Source organism: Chelonoidis abingdonii, chromosome 2 (assembly GCF_003597395.2).
Source record: "Chelonoidis abingdonii isolate Lonesome George chromosome 2, CheloAbing_2.0, whole genome shotgun sequence".
In the NCBI taxonomy this organism is placed as follows: domain Eukaryota; kingdom Metazoa; phylum Chordata; order Testudines; family Testudinidae; genus Chelonoidis; species Chelonoidis abingdonii.
The window spans coordinates 260,826,546-260,843,528 of NC_133770.1; the positions used below are offsets into that span (position 1 = coordinate 260,826,546).

Consider the following 16,983-nt stretch of genomic DNA (forward strand, 5'->3'; position numbering starts at 1 on the left):
AAAAAGAAATACAATTTAAACATTCCAGCAACTACACACATGTAAATACAAAAACAATATAAAAACCTATATTGTCTTATACCTGTACTTACAACTGGGAAATAGAAGATTAGAAGCTTGAAGATAGAAAGATCCCTCTCATAGCCGAGAGACAGACAAAAGACCCAGACCCAAAACATTCCCTCCCTGAGCTTTGAAAAATCCAGTTTCCTGATTGGTCCTCTGGTCAGGTGTTTGGTTCCCTTTATTAACCCTTTACAGGTGAAAGAAACATTAACCCTTAGCTATCTGTTTATGACAACCACATAAACTGAGTTTTTGTAATCCTATTTTATTACAAAAAAGGCAGATATCTATTTAACCACAGAAGGGAAAAGCCTGAGTATTCTGGGTTTCAGCAGGTATTTTTGCTTGAAGTTAATAAGATGATGATAAATATCTTGTTTTCCACAGGAAAAGCTGGCTTGAAATGTAAATAACTTGACAGTTCAAAATCTTTTTACTCCTTAGAGGCCAGTGACCCAGGGCCAGATTTTTTTTAAAGGTATTTAGGTGCTCACATAGGCACCTAGTGGGATTTTCAAAAGCACAACACCTAGCTCCTCAATGGCATGTAGGCACCTAACTCCCCTTGATTTCAGTGAGAGTTTGACACCTAGGTACTTTTGAAAATCCCACTAGGGGCCTACCTGCATCTAGGCACCTAAACAACTTTGAAAATCTAGCCCCTAGTTACCGTGCTTTCTGATTTTTTCCGCTTAATAAAGAGACCACGGATTAAGAGGAGGAGGAAGATGTGCTTGCTTGTTAAAAACAAAAGATGAAAGAGTCAGAGGTTGTTGGAAATGCATTGCTGGATTCCACTGCGCAAACACATGAAAGATTATGAGCTGCAGGGCTCTTTCACAGGAAAACTAAGACCTTCTAACCTTTGCATTTGTAAAAATTTTAACTAGCAAAATTTCTTTTCTGTCTAAATTATTCTCAGGTAAAAATGTCTGCAAATCAGTCAACCATGGTTGTGAACATATTTGTGTTAATAGTGACAATTCATACATCTGCAAGTGCCATGAGGGATTTGCACTGCGGGAAGATGGGAAAACGTGCAGAAGTAAGTAACCTGATTTTTACCGTACATTTGTGTGTGCAGCAGGCAAAGAAGAAAGAACTTCATTGCTCTTTTACTGAAAGAATGTCCCTAGTAGACTGTACTAAATATCTAAACTATCCTCAGATAAAGACTTCTGCAAATCAGTTGACCATGGTTGTGAACATGTTTGTGTTAATATGGACAATTCCTACATCTGCAAGTGCCATAAGGGATTTGCACTGCGAGAAGATGGGAAAACGTGCAGAAGTAAGTAACCTGATTTTTGCCATACATTTGTGTGTGCAGCAGGCAAAGAAGAAAGAACTTCATTGCTCTTTTACTGAAAGAATGTCCCTAGTAGACTGTACTAAATATCTAAACTGTCCTCAGATAAAGACCTTTGCAAATCAGTTGACCATGGCTGTGAACATGTTTGTGTTAATATGGACAATTCCTACATCTGCAAGTGCCATAAGGGATTTGTACTACGAGAGGATGGGAAAACGTGCAGAAGTAAGTAGTCTGAGCTGTAATGGAAGATTATCCTTGTAATGTTTGTATTTGTAGAAGTGTTTTAACTAGCAAACTCTCTCAACTATTCTCAGATAAGGATGTCTGCAAATCATTTGACCATGGCTGTGAACATATTTGTGTTAATAACGACAATTCCTACATCTGTAAGTGCCAGGAGGGATTTGTACTGAGAGAGGATGGGAAAACATGCAGAAGTAAGTAGATTGATCTTTACTATACATTTGTTTCTTCAGCAGACAAAAAGAGAAGGAACTTCATTGCTCTGGGTTTCTGGAAGATTGTCCTTGTAATTTTTGCATTTATAAATATGTTTTAACTAGCAAACTATATTAAATATTTTAACTATTCCCAGGTAAGAACGTCTGCAAATCAGTCAACCATGGTTGTGAACATGTTTGTGTAAACAATGATAATTCATACACCTGTCAGTGCCATGAGGGATTTTTGCTAAGAGAGGATGGGAAAACATGCAGAAGTAAGTAGCTTGATCTTTGTAATACATTTATGTCTACGGAGGACAAAAAAGGAAGGAATTTCATTGCTTTCTTACTTGAGAAATATCTGTCTAATCTTTTATAAATGCAAAGTAGTTCTAACCAGCCACTCTCAACTATTCTCAGATAAAGACCTCTGTAAGACCATTGACCATGGCTGTGAACATGTTTGTGTTAATGATGACATTTCATACACCTGCCAGTGCCATGAGGGATTCATACTAAGAAAAGATGGGAAAACATGCAAAAGTAAGTAGCCTGATATTTACTGTACACTTCATGCTGATATCACTATATGAGAGAATGAAAATCTTAAGTGCCCTTTCCTTGGAAGATTGTCCTTGTAACTTTTGCATTTATAAAATATTAAATATGTAATCTATTCCCAGGTAAGGATGTCTGCAAATCAGTTGACCCTGGCTGTGAACATATTTGCGTTAATACTGACCATTCGTACGTCTGCAAGTGCCATGAGGGATTTGTACTGAGAGAGGATGGGAAAACATGTAGAAGTAAGTAATCTGATATTTCCTGGCAGATTGTCCTTGTAATCCCATTTATAAAAGCATTTTAACTAGCAACTCTCTTTCTCAGATAAAGACCTATGCAAAACAGTTGATCATGGCTGTGAACATATTTGTGTTAATAATGACCATTCCTACGTGTGCAAGTGCCATGAGGGATTTGTACTACAAGAAGATGGGAAAATGTGCAGAAGTAAGTAACCTGATTCTTACTGGATACATTTCATTCATTGAGCAACTGCTTGTTTGATTTTAAAATGAATTGATCCAGCATCCCTTCTTTAAAAATCATATAAAATTTAAGGTTGAACGACTTGACCTGAAGATTTTGGAAGCAAAAGCTATTAAGAAAGTAAGAATGATTGTCCTTGTAAGCCAGTGAGTATAGCAATCATTCTTTCCAAACCTCAGGAAAAGAGCCAAAAGTAAAAATCAAGTTGCCAAGAAACTTGCACTTTAATTAGGTTCATGTACCATAGGGTTGCATTTCCTGATTTAAAAGGATATCGGGCTTAACTTTCCTGTCTTCTAACAGCCTTGACCATTGTTCCATTTATCAGTGTTTTCCTAAACTAGATTGTTAGGTGTTTGGGACAGAAACTCTGCCCCCACGCCCTTCCCTTCCACTATTTCATGAATGACCATGTACATTTCTACTACTATATAAAGTCCTAGGAATCTCTGCAGCGTTCAGCCCATCAAAGCTGCATGACCCAGCCTGGCTCCGCAACAAAGGATGTCCGTTCTAATCTTAGGTTGGGAGACCTGCCCCCCAAAGGACAATATAATGCTCATGGACTTGCCCAAACCTTCTCACTGCCTAGTACCATGGGTCATGGATTAGTCCCTGCTTGGGGTGCAGAACTTAATGAAGGAGAAGCAGGATTGGTAGAGTTTGGTTTGAGGGAATGGTGAACTCCCAATGCCAAGGGCAGCCAAGTAGGGTGACCAGATGTCCCAACTGTATAGGGAGAGTCCCGATTTTTGGGTCTTTTTCTCACATAGGCGCCTATTCTCCCCCCGCCCCACACACACACACACACACCTCCTGTCTTGATTTTTGACGCTTGCTATCTGGTCAGCCTACAGCCAAGGATCCCCATTCCTCAGTTCTTTCATGCACCAGGATAATGATCACCTTCAGGATGCAGTGTGCAATCAGCCTAAACAGTGGTAAGAAAGTTACAGACCCTTTCCTGTAATGTGAGTAGGGCCCCAAATAGGGGCCTGTGACAAAAAATAGACACTTTTTAGAAGTCTCTTATAAAGCATAGGCAAGTAGTCTTGCTGACCTCTGTCAGTGGAAGAATGCTGCAAAATATACAAAAGACCTCTTGGCTCTTTCCTACAGATATGTTAGACTGCAATAATCAATTATTGTCTAAACATATATGGATGTTGGCTTTTAAGTTTTATTTACATGTAAAAAATAATAAATATTTTAAATTGCTTAGGGAAAAGGAACAGGACAATGGCATTTGAAATGTAAACATAGCTATATCCCAGTATGTATTTGTATTTTGAGAAACTAAGCCAAGTTGCAGACAGGATTTATTACTAGTTGATATTAACATATTAGTTTAAGTTTGTGATTGTTACTATGATAAGCATAGCTAAACTGGGCACATGGTCAACTAACCAGAGCTTAGTGTTTTGGTACACTGTATGAACCTTTTCTTTAGAATACCTAGCCAAAGAGAGAGAAAAATCTTCATCTAATTTGAATATTGTCTATCATGAATTATAACTAGGAAAGTACACACTGATCTTGACACCAGTAAAAAGTTATAAATCAAAGTTAATTTGGGGTGGTCAGAAGAGACATTGAAAGTTCGAAAGAAATAAAGGTGCAAATCCTCCAGTCCCTGCTCAGTCACATTTCCCTTAGAAGCTGATGAGAATTTTGACTGAGTGAATGCAGGAGGATATGGCCTAATGTTAACTAGACAAAAGTGTTCTTTTTTCCGTCCATGGCTATAGCAGTGATGAGGTTGGAGCTAGCAGCATTTGATGTATCTTAAAGTTCCTTCAGTGTTTCTGCCCTAATCAAGCAATTAGGGAAAAAACGTAAAGTTTCAGATGAGAAGGGATGATAAAAAAGAAAACATAAATATATTTTGTTTTTAGTAAGATTTGCAACACAGAGGAAAACTTCCAAATAAGATCAAATGTTTGGTGGTCATTCATTTCTTACAGACTGACAAATATATATCTGAATGCAGCACAATTAGTACATTCATATCAAGGCTTTTTGTTAGCACTGGTCAGAGGAATCTTTCTAAACACCTATCTAAATACATTAGTAAATTTAGCATCACAACACACCTAAGGAACTGAGGCACAGAGAGATTAAAGGCTCAATCCTGTAAAGTTCTGAACATTGCTTCTGATCCAACCAAACCACTTAAATGCATGAATACTCCCATATGTGTAACTTTGAGCACACGAAGCCAATAGGACTATCCTTGCTTCTCAGACTAGATGATTACAATGATCCTTTCTGGTCTTGGAATCTATTATTCTAAGTGTTTTGCTGGGTTGGAGTCAAAATTTTCAATACCTTGCAGGATGAAGCTCCTAAGTGTCTTGCTTAAGGACACAGAGGAAGTCTGTAGCAGAGGGGCTTTCTACACCTATACAACAGGTAAACCCATCAGGTACAGGCCTTGTTGGAGATACAGTAGCATCACTACCCATGCTCTGCCTCCTCTAGGCCCACTGGTTCACTCCCAGCAGGATTAGCCCACCTCATATTCCTCACTGTCTTTGGCTAAAATTATGGCTACTGTGAAATGTGCCACCTTCTCCTCCCCACCCTTAGTCCACCCCAGAACACCTATCATCATACTGTGGCCTTTAATCTTCAAAGTGAGGTATTATTACTTACTAAATTCTTCAGAACTGTAGCTGCCCTTGAACTGGACTAGTTATAAAGGAACATTTCTTAAAGGATAGTCAGTTATTTCATCCATATATACCACCTGTTAGCATGGTACATGCTGTTAGCATTTGAACTTAGGTCAAGTGATAAATATAATTGGTGAAGGGAGAATTTTTATTTTAAAAGACAGTAGGCAAAGACAGATCTGACCCACCTCATGGAACCAGCTTGCAACACCGTCCTTCAGAAGGGTAAACTGTTTCTTGGTGCCTGAAATTTGCTTTCTGATTCCACTTCTGTCTCTCTGTACTCTGATTGCTTTAAGATTAGAGATAGACAATGTTAATTTAAAAAAAAAAAAACGCAGACTGAGACCTCATCTGTGCAGTCCATTCCATTTTTTTAACATTTGAATCAAAACATAGCAAATAAGGATCCCAGGGGAGAGACTGAGTAGTGATTTAGATATGACTGGTTCCCTCTAGTGTTATATGGTAAAAATGTGGTTTTGTCTTCCTTTTAGAAATTAATCTTTCCAAATGCTTCTTGCTTGTATCATTTTTAATCCAGTGTAGACTGTATGGTAAAAATAAAAGGTATCCTGATTGTTTGGCATTTTTGAAGTTATTTACCATGATTACATGAACAGACTGTTTATGCTGGTACCAGTTTTGTTTTGTTTATAAGACAAACTAATTCCAGAAATTCCTTAATTGTTCTGCTTTCTCACACTAAAGCATAGTAACCGCTTTGTTGAAATGTGGAGAACCCATCTTACTTCGTGACAGAAACTGTATATCATCCACTGCTTTCTACTAACCTGTGAGTTGCATATGTGCTGTGTGTATGAGAGATTGATATAAAATACAGGTATATATCCATACAATATACCCCAAACACATACATTTTGCAATATTTTTGCTCATTTTAGCTGTCCATTTCCATTTTTGTCTCTAGAGTTTTCTGTTTAATGGAGCTAATGGATTTGGAATAAATTTTAAATAAGTTTTACATTAAATTTTTGGAGTTTTTTAAATCTTTTGCAAAAAGTACAATCCTCAGTTCATTGTTCCTTATCAGATGGTTTGGGCATTAACTCAAATCCAAGAGATTGAGAGTTAAAATCCTATTACTAAATAATTAGAACAATACCAAAAATATTCCTGCTGAGGTCTCTAAACTGAAGGATTCAGGCAGCTCCTGTCTCTGTCTTGTCTCCTTCCACTCAGCAGAAAAGCCACCAATCTTCCTATGTCTGTTCCCTCCCCTCTCTGAGGCTACGTCTAGACTACCCGCAGTATCGGCGGGTTCAAATCGATTGCTTAGGGATCGATATATCGCGTCTCATCTAGACGCAATATATCGATCCCCGAGCGCGCTTATATCGATTCCGGAACTCCACCAACCCCAACGGAGTTGCGGAATCAACAGGGGGAGCCGCGGACGTCGATCCCGTGCGATGAGGACGGGTGAGTAATCCGATCTTAGATATTCGACTTCAGCTACGTTATTCACGTAGCTGAAGTTGCATATCTAAGATCGATTTCCCCCTGTAGTGTAGACCAGCCCTGAGACTTTCCCACAAACTTTGACTTGGCTGGAGAGAGCTGTTAGAAGGAAGAGGAAGGCTGAGCAAGCATAGTCCAGCCCTGCTTCTGTTAACCGTCAATGCTCCTGTCACAGTACTGCATGCTAGAAAATTCTGGAATAGAAACTAAATGCTATTTCCTGATAATGGTGTGATGGAGAAGAGTATTTTGTTTCCCTCTTAAATGCATATTTTTCATTTGATATCTCTACGCTAGTGAAAATCATTGAGAGTTTTGCTAAGAAATCAAGCACAGAGAAGTGTGGATCTGAAGAACAGAATATTGCCCTTAGATAGCACATTACTGGTGCAGCACGATTAGGTGATAAATGTCATCGTTACCGCACATAGTCATTGAATGTGTGTTGGGAGGGGCGAGGGGGGAAGGAATATTCATACAATCTGTACTTATTTTCAGAAATTATAAAGTTAGGACTAAAATGTTGATTTCCCATTGTCATTGCCATTTTATTGCTTTTAGTTTTGTAGGGATAATAGAGTGTGTGTTAGGTAATTAAACACAGCAATGCGTTTTAATGGCTTCACCCTTTACCTCTACGTTGAAATTGTCTTTGCTGAAATTTTGAGAGATAAGCCAGTCCAGGGTATCTCTTATAAATGTATTAAACATTAAGCAAACAGTTATAAAACAAATATATGTTTAAATGAAATAGGTCATTAACTAATTTAACTTATAGTTTTCCTAACTTGCTTAACTTAATTTACAGTAATACAGTGCAATAATCAAATCACGGTTATAAATTAAGTATAATCAGTAAGTCACTGGTTCAGTTTATTTGGCCCACCGAGTATTACAATTAGTGATTGTATTAATTATAACGAAAAAACTCTCCGTGTTTTACAGGAAGGTTAAGGGGAGAAACTGTTCCCGTTAAGTTAAGCCATTCAGCTAAAAGTCTAGTCCTTGCCTTGGTTTTAAGGTATTAAATATAGCCCTTAGAATGATTTCATGGGCCATATTTAAACACTACAAAATTATGTCAACCTAATTTACGTTGGCATACAGCCACAGCAGTTATTAAATTGCTTGTGTGTATGCACACTCAGCTCATCGTGTCAGTGGTGTATGTCCTCACCCAGGTGTGCTAGTATTGATAGTATTGCCACTGTGGGACAGCTCCTGAAAGCCAGTAACAGTCCACGTAAGCAACACAGGGTCTACACTGACACTGCATCAACCTAATTACATGGCCTGTGACTCTACACTGATCGGGGAGGTGTTACTAAATCAGCGTAGAGAGGCTCTTACATCGGCAGGAGCCAAATTTAAGTGAAGAAACTTCCACAGCTAGGTCAACACAACGCAGCTTACGTTGAACTAACCATCTAGTGTAGACCAGGCCTCCTTTAGCTGCTCTCGCCCATTAAACTTCACTGTTCACAGAAACTGCATCACACTGTTGTTTATTTAATCTGTTTTCCCTCCCCACTTTAACACAATGGCTGCATCTTTCTGCCAGTCTTGCACAGATACAAAACATTTTCTAGAATCCCACAGATAGCAGTTTCAGAATGACACTAATTTAATCCACAGTTCTCTCACTAACAGGTTTAGGGAGAAATGTTTTGCAGCCCTGAGCAACATAGCTAGGTCCATCTAATTTTAAGTGTAGACTAGGCCTTAGTTTTGGAACAAAGGTTTTGTCTACACTAGTGTTGTATCAACCAGGCAAGGTACTGATAAACTTCAACAGGACTTTATTTTTAAAGTGAAAACCTCTTTACCAAGCTGCTGCTGCACCCTCTGTAACTCTCACTCTGCCTCCTCAACCCCTCCCCGCTCCTTCCTGTTTCCTGTCCTTTCAGACTCCAACAGCCAGTGCTCTCAGTTCTAATAATCACAAGCAACATCTAAACACTACAACTAGCACTTTTGTTGGTAAAACTTTCGTCAGTCAGGGGTGAGAAAAAACACACCCCTGACCAACATAAGTTTCACCAACAAATGCTCCGGTGCGGACAGCGCTATGTTGGGAGATGGTTTCCTGCTGACATAGCTACCGCCGCTTGTTGGGAGTGCTTTAATTATGCTGGCAGGAGAGCTCTCTCCCACCGGCACAGAGCGGCTACACAGGGGACATTAAAGCAGGGCAGCTGTAGCAGTACAACTGTGATGCTGTAAGGTCCGTAATGTAGACATAGCCCTACGTGATATTTATCTGTATCTTTATAAATGATAAAATGAAACTTGAAGGTTTTTGACATGGAGAGGATAGCCTGGTCTTTTCTCTCTCACGTGTAGATTTCAGACTTGGCTTAGTTGAGGGTCAGAATCTTTCACCTCTTCGTCCTTGGTTGGCCAGTCCAGGAAAGTGAGCAGGATACAATTTTGGATGGCTTATTGATGTGAGAGGGACTCCACTTTCTTCCGCATGGCTAGAGTGCTTTATAGAGATCAGTATCCCCTTCCTCCACCTCGGGGGACACCCCAATATCTTCAAAGGCCAATTAGCTGTTACAGCCTGGTAGCCATAAGTTACTTGGTCTTGAAGATTCCAGGTTAGAGTGTACATGTCTTGCTACTGTTTGTTCGTAACTGCTAACAGATGTCTCTTGAAAATAGGACACAAGGAGAGACATATGATAAGGAGCTGGTAGGCAGACTTCTGCTTAGGCCCACAACATAGTGTTTAAATATAATTAATGACTTGTCAGCATATACACAGCCACTCATTCCACATGTACTCAGGACAATGAAATGACACTGGGAAAGTAACGCTGAGAGGTGGAGGCAGAGTCTAGGGCAAGTGGATGACCTTATCCTAGTAACCTTTTGCCTACAAGCCAGAAAGCTGCTTCAGACATCTAGTAATGCTAACTTTCATTAAACAGTTACTCAGGTCTGAATCCAAATATGGCCTATGTTCTGTACAGTTTTCTTTTACACATTTTTTCACTGTGGGATTTCAAAAAATGATGAAAATAGGATATGAGACTTCAAGCTGTTAACTTGAGCATCTGATTTTGAGGGGAGGTGGTTTCAATCTATTCTGGATCTTGTCATTCTCCTTTATTGGGCTCCGATGAAGTCATATTTTCCTTTGTCTTAGGTACTTTTATGGCCTTCATCACCGTGTTGTCTGAGCACCTGACAATCTGTAATGTATTTATCCTCATAATGCCCCATGAGGTAATAAAGTATCATCATCCCCATTTTACAGATGGGGAACTGAGGCACAGAGAGTGAGTGACTTGCCAGGAGGGAACTGAACCGAAGTCCCAGGCTAGTTCCCTAAACACTGAGAAATCCTTCCTCTCTTTAAAATCTTTGCTTTTATTTTATTTATACAGGATGCACTGAAGGCCCAGTTGATCTGGTGTTCGTGATTGATGGATCAAAAAGTCTCGGAGAGGATAATTTTGAAGTTGTAAAGGAATTTGTCTCTGGAATCTTGGATTCTCTTGAGATTTCTCCCAAAGCTGCTCGAGTTGGTTTGCTGCAGTATTCCTCTGAAGTTCGCACAGAGTTCACATTAAGACAATTCAGCACAGCTAAAGACATGAAAAAAGCAGTATCCCAAATGAAATACATGGGGAAAGGCTCCATGACTGGACTTGCCTTGAAACAAATGTTTGAGAGAAGCTTTACTGAAGCGGAAGGGGCAAGGCCATTTTCAGCAGAAGTGCCCAGGGTGTCTATAGTGTTTACAGATGGACGAGCCCAAGATGAAGTCTCTGAGTGGGCCAGCAAAGCAAAGCAGAATGGTAATCTGGTATTTCTTTGTCACTGTTTCTTTAAGGATGTTTATATTGATTTATTTTAAAAAGTATTTCAGCATATATTAATGAAGAGACAAGATTGCTGCAATGTACTGGCCAGTGCGTGTAGCACTGCCCTCTGCAGGAGAGAATTTTATATGTTCCCAAAAGTTTGGTTCGCTGTCTAGGGCAGTGGTTTTCAAACTGTGGTTCATGACCCGGTACTGGGTCATGCCGGCTCTAGTCAGCGCTGCCGACCAGGCTGTTAAAAGTTCCATTGGCGGTGCTGCCTGGCTAAGGCAGGCTAGTCTCTACCTGTTCTGACACTGCGCCCTGGAAGCAATCAGCAGTAGGTCCGGCTCCTAGGCAGGGGGGCCATGAGGCTCCATGCATTGCCCCTGCCCTCAGCATCAGCTCTGCACTCCCACTGGCCAATGGGATCGGGGGGGGGTGCAAGCTGCTTGCGCGTCTCTGCCTAGGAGCTGGACCTGCTGCTGGCCACTTCTAGAGTGCAGCACAGTCCACGGTGCCAGGATAGGCAGGAAGCCTGCCTTAGCACCCCTGTTGCGTGTCTGACCTGGAGCCACCTGAGGTAAGCCCATGCCCCAACCCTGAGCTCCCCAAACCCAGAACACCTTCTTGCACCCCAAACCCCTCATCCCCAGCCCAGAGCCTGCACCCAGAGCCCTGATCCCCTCCCATACCCCAACCCTCTTTCTCAGCCCTGAGCCCCCCAAAACCCTGAACCCCTCAATCCCCTCACCCCTGCACCCCAACCCTCTGCCCCAGCCCTGAGCCCCTCCCATACCTCAAACCCCTCATCCCCAGCTCCATTGGGTCATGGGCATCAACAATTTTCTTCAACTGGATCACCAGAAAAAAGTTTGAAAACTACTGGTCTAGGGGCTTTGTCGCAAAACACCACATTACAACTACTATCTCAGGAAGTAATAAGTACCTCTGAGAGGGTCTATGTACTGAAGAACCAAATCAGCACAGGGCAGTTGCATTGTATAGCTTGAATGCTGAGCTGTGCCCTGCATCTTTCCATTAAAGGTACTTCATTTAAATGGAGAATTGCAGATATTAGGAGCTTTATTAAATATTCCATTTAACACATAATATTAATATAAAACACCGCACTCAAAATATCAGCTGTTGTTCCAGAGCCTTTGCTTTATGCTATCATTTGTAAAAATACAGCATAAACTATGATTGGGTGTCCATCCTGCACAAGACCATAAAGGATTAAGGTGACTAGGTGATACAGCAACTGCCCAGGCTGCACCTGGAGGAGGAGCCAGTGAACAGGATTCATTAGATGAGGCTCAGCTGGATGGGAATAGGAAGGGCCAGTACAAAACCCAGGAGCTGAGAACAGCTGGGGGCTGCAGGGAAGTAGTCTGCAGTTACTCCCTGGGAGGAGGAGGGAGTTGTGCATCTGGCAAACCCAGAGATGCAGGGGAAGCCAGAATCATAGGATTGGAAGGGACCTTGAGAAGTCATCTAGTCTAGTCCTGTGCCATGAGGGCAGGACTAAGTATTATCTAGACAATCCCTGACAGATGTTTGTCTAACCTGCTCTTCAAAATCTCCAATTATGGAGATTCCATGACCTCCCAATGCAGTTTATTCCAGTGCTTAACCACCCTGACAGTTAGGAACTTTTTCCTAATGTCCAACCTAAACCTCCCTTGCTGCAATTTAAGCCCATTGCTTCTTGTCCTATCCTCAGAGGTTAAGAACAATTTTTCTCCCTTCTCCTTGTAACATCTTTTATGTACTTGAAAACTGTTATCATATCCCCTCTCAGTCTTCTCTTTTTCAGACTAAACAAACCAGGTAGAGAAAGGCTCAGGGAAAAGGCAGTGAGGTCCTTGGCTGCTGACTAGAGGGTCCCTGAGCTGGAACCTAGAATAGAAGGTGGGCCTGGGTTCCCCTGCCAGCAAGTAGGGAAGTGGCACAGACCAGCAGTAGAGAGTGGACTGCCTAGGACAGTCTGCCCCCAAAGACTTTGATACTCTGGAAGGGGAGGACCATAGTGACCTGGCCAGAAAGCCAAGTCACAAAGGGGAAGCTGCAGCTCCTGGAGTGAGAGGGGCCACATGGTGAGAGAGGATGACAGGTGGAGAGACTGCCAGAGGTGGGTGCATGCTCTGCACCCACCTTCAGCTCCCCACCCTGCCCCAGCTCACCTCCGCTCCACCTCCTCTCCTCGCTTGCCGTGTCCCCACTTCTCCCCTAGTCCCAGCACTTCCTCCAATAACAGCTGTTTTGCGGCGGAAAGCACGGGAGGGAGGAGAACGCTGTGCAGTACTCGGAAGAAGGTGGCGTCGGGGCAAGGGATTGGGGAAGGATCAATAGGGGCAGAGGGTGGAGTTGGGTGTGGACATTGGGGAAGGGTTGGAATGGGCAGGCAGGGCAGGGTGGTGGGGGTGGGGCAGGGGATGAAGGGGGGTTCGAGCACCCACCAGTGCTGGGAAAAGTTGGTGTCTATCCCTGGAAGAAGCTAATCCCCAGAGCAGTCAGGAGGAGGTTCCCTAGTGGTGAGCTCACCCTGTGACAGTTGCTTTATTGTCCATATCCCACTGGTCTTGCTGAAAAAAAACCCCATTGTTTGTTATAGAGGAGGTCCTGGCAAGATGATAACTCATGTTCAGATTTAATTGGAAATGTGATTTTGAACAGTAAACATGGTCTACAATATGTTGTTGTTTCGTTTTGGGGGGTCCATAAAACTGTAGCCTATGATAAAGGTGACAGAAATCAATTCTGTAAGGCACCCTTGACAAAAATCACTTTTCCCACACAGTATCTAATAACAGCTAGACATTTAAAAACTGAAAATTTTCAACAAAAAAAGGACTTGCCTGTAAAACAGGAAATGTTTTGCAAGAGTCCTACTACTAACCGGGGCTGATGGACTGTGGCACGAATAAAGCTGCCAGGACCTTAGAAAGACTTCAGACCTTGTTTTTTGACATATCGACACAATGATAGCTTGTTGCACACTTGAATGCAGGCAGGGGCACCGATTTGTGCAACCAGTTTGGAGTGTGTCCTGATATGACTCTGCTAAGGAGAAAAGGGAAGAAGTGATGGTACAAGGAGATGAGGAAGAAACTGTGGAAAAATACAGAATGGGAGGCAACAGAGCTAACAAACTGGTATTCACAGAGAAATGTTAACACCACGCCTCTTTCTGAAGCTTTGAAAATTAAACCAATAATGTATGATTTCATGCCCAGGAGTGAGTAGGTGGGATTTGAGACAGTGTATGGAAGAGTTACAGGCCTTGACAAGTAAAAGATGTGGAGAGAAGTACAAGCCAACCCCACTTACTTTCAGTAAGAAACTTCAGCAGTGGATTGCTTTCACTGAGACACCAGGAGCCAAATACATCCCAAGTGTAATCCCACTGGGGGCCACGTAGTTTTGCTGAGCAGAAATTTGGCACTGAATGTTTTATCACTGTTAACTCCAAGTCTTTAAAAAGCAGCAGACCTCAGCATGAACAGTCCATTCATTAAACTGAATCAACCTCTGTAATGTGGTGGATGTTTTACTTTCCTGGCTAGCACTATGTCATCCAGGGTCTTGATAGAAAGCAGGACTCTCCTTAATAAAAATGTAAGCACTGGAGATGGAAGAGGTATATTTACTATGTCATCACATCTAGTCTCCTGCATTTCCAGTGGAGAGTTGAAAGTGGTTATTCATAGTGAGCATACAGATGTTATCACTGAACAGCAAAGGAAAGCAGATACACTAACCCCACACACTACTTTTTATCTGAAACCAAGGAGCTGAAAATTCAGTTTTTGTCATTGGCACCTGAAGCTCTCTTAAAAATTGCTTCAGTCCTTAAAACGATAATCCTTGTGGGTTTTTTTAAAAAAATGGCTGGGATCCCAGACAGATCATCTGCACTCATTTCACAATGACCTTTTGCAGACAGGACAAGGATCAACTTCTAATCTTTTTTAAATTCCAAAGCGGTTAGTACAAGGTGAGTACATTTTCTAATGGCAGAAATGATGTAACTGGAAATGAATATTCAGATCATATGTAAACCAGAAGCAAAGAATCATTGCCAGTTGTTGGAAAACGGAAATACGAAGTGTGCTCTGCTTTGTGTGGTGTATATTTAAAATCTATCTGAGGGGAATGTGAGCCATTGCCCCCAGCCCAGCTACCAGGATGTATTAAGACTAACTATGGCACGAATCTCCTTAAACAACTGATCTCTTACTCCCAGTTTTCTTCCTTCCCCCTCTGTCCCTCAACAAAAAAACAAACACCCAATGCAGGAGAGACTCTTACACCCAAGATCCCTGCCCCAGGACTTATTAATCTCTTTCCTCCAGCCATAAATGGCTCCTCTCTCTCTGTCCCTTCTCCGAACATCAGTTCTGCATTTCTCTTGGATGATCAAGAACTCTTAGGTTCCAAGGCTCCAGATTAACCTGCCTAGCTGACTCTATCAGAGAAGACAATGTATTTAAGTCTATTTTGCAGCAAACTACTGATCTCTTTCAGGATTCTGTCCCCTGCCTGCCTTGCTACTACATCAAGTCTATCTATCATTTCAGCAAAACAGGGACTGATGAGTTCTGTGTCCCTCCAGAGTCTCTCAGTGCCACTGCTAAATTGATCAGAGGTGCTCTCTCTCCCTCAGTATGTTGCAGCCACAGTGCTCTTTTTGGATTCATTTATCTTCAGTGGTAGCCATATGTCCAGGACTTCTTTAGCTGAAGAATTGTTTGTTAATAAAACCAACAGTAAAGCAGTCAGTTTCTATAGCATTTCAGATGTTATATAACTAAGTGTAACTAGGATTATTCATCCAACACAATCTTTGGAGTTATATGGAATGCACATGTATGGTGCTCTAAGTAATCAATAATACATCTTCCTTTCACTTAAACTCTGAATTTAAAAAAAAAATGTTGCTGTAGTAATAATGTGCAATTTCTCTTGCACCAGGTATAACTATCTATGCTGTTGGAATAGGAAAAGCAATTGAGGAAGAATTACTGGAAATTGCTTCTGAGCCACCAGACAAACATCTCTTCTATGCTGAAGACTTCAGTACCATGGGGGAGATAAGTGAAAAACTAAAAAAACGAATCTGTGAAGGTACCACATGACTATTCCATTGAGATATAAGAAAAAGGAACAGCCATTTATATTTTGCTTCTCTTCTGTTTTTAATAAATGATGCATCAAATATACACTTAAACCCCAGGAGGACTGGTAATGTCCCCCCCTTCCTCCAGGCTGCAGTTAGATCAGTGAACCCCACCCAAACTAAACATGAGCTATTACTTTAGGAATATTGGTTTGGGGGGCAGGGGAAATCCAAATGATGATTTACTGGGAGAAAACAATTGCACTTATGGTCTATATGAGTCATGTTTAAAATTGTGTAGGCCAGTGATTCTCAAACTTTTTTTTTGCGGACTACTTGAAAATTGCAGAGGGTCTCAGCGGACCACTTAATGATCTTTCCAAATGTTGTTTGTACCGTTAGCTAGCTATTGTAAAGCACTTTGGATAAAAGCGCTATATAAAAAAAACCTTAATAATTCACAAATAGAATAATTTGTTCTATAAATAGAAGAACAAAAATATTTTAATATCATTGTAGTCTTACCTTTCTAATGCAATGGATGTGCCCTCTCCGCTGTCGCGGCAGCCCTCAAGCTGGGGTTCGGAAGGAGGGTGGTCTCTCCCACCACCACAGCAGCCACAGAGCTGGGGCTGGGAAGGAGGGGGGTCTCTCCTCAGCAGCCGCAGCTCTGGAGCTGGGGAAAATCACCTTTGTCTGGCCACTGCAGCCTTGCACGTCCCAAATTCCCCTCACCCCCTCTTCTCACCTCCACTACACCCTACTCCCCCCAAGGCTACCACCTGACCTTACATGTGTGTCTTCTCCAGGGTCCAGGCACCTAATTAGTGGAGCCACTCCAGTAATTAGGTGGGTGGCTCTTCATTGTATCATGTGTGGCTGCCCAGGCACGTACCTTAGAGGGAACTTTCTGCGGACTACCTGAATGGAGCTTACAGACCACTGGTGGTCTACGGACCACAGTTTGAGAACCTACAGTGTAGGGGAATGTTGCTGATATCTCCTCATGTAAATTAGTGGT

General features: G+C 41.7%; 1 protein-coding gene across 7 annotated transcripts in view; it reads left to right on the forward strand.

Moving 5' to 3' along the window:
- The window catches only part of MATN2 (matrilin 2), a 128,903-nt gene that overhangs the window by 103,358 nt on the left and 8,562 nt on the right, over nucleotides 1–16,983 (forward strand). For 2 of the 7 annotated variants that reach the window (XM_075063123.1, XM_075063118.1), the window contains 10 exons: nucleotides 989–1,111; nucleotides 1,235–1,357; nucleotides 1,481–1,603; nucleotides 1,696–1,818; nucleotides 1,977–2,099; nucleotides 2,245–2,367; nucleotides 2,508–2,630; nucleotides 2,713–2,835; nucleotides 10,424–10,837; nucleotides 15,818–15,970. In XM_075063123.1, coding sequence (XP_074919224.1) covers nucleotides 989–1,111; nucleotides 1,235–1,357; nucleotides 1,481–1,603; nucleotides 1,696–1,818; nucleotides 1,977–2,099; nucleotides 2,245–2,367; nucleotides 2,508–2,630; nucleotides 2,713–2,835; nucleotides 10,424–10,837; nucleotides 15,818–15,970 — 1,551 coding nt within the window. The remainder of the gene's footprint in view (nucleotides 1–988; nucleotides 1,112–1,234; nucleotides 1,358–1,480; nucleotides 1,604–1,695; nucleotides 1,819–1,976; nucleotides 2,100–2,244; nucleotides 2,368–2,507; nucleotides 2,631–2,712; nucleotides 2,836–10,423; nucleotides 10,838–15,817; nucleotides 15,971–16,983) is intronic. The other 5 variants (XM_075063119.1, XM_075063120.1, XM_075063121.1 and 2 more) reach the window with 5 other exon arrangements.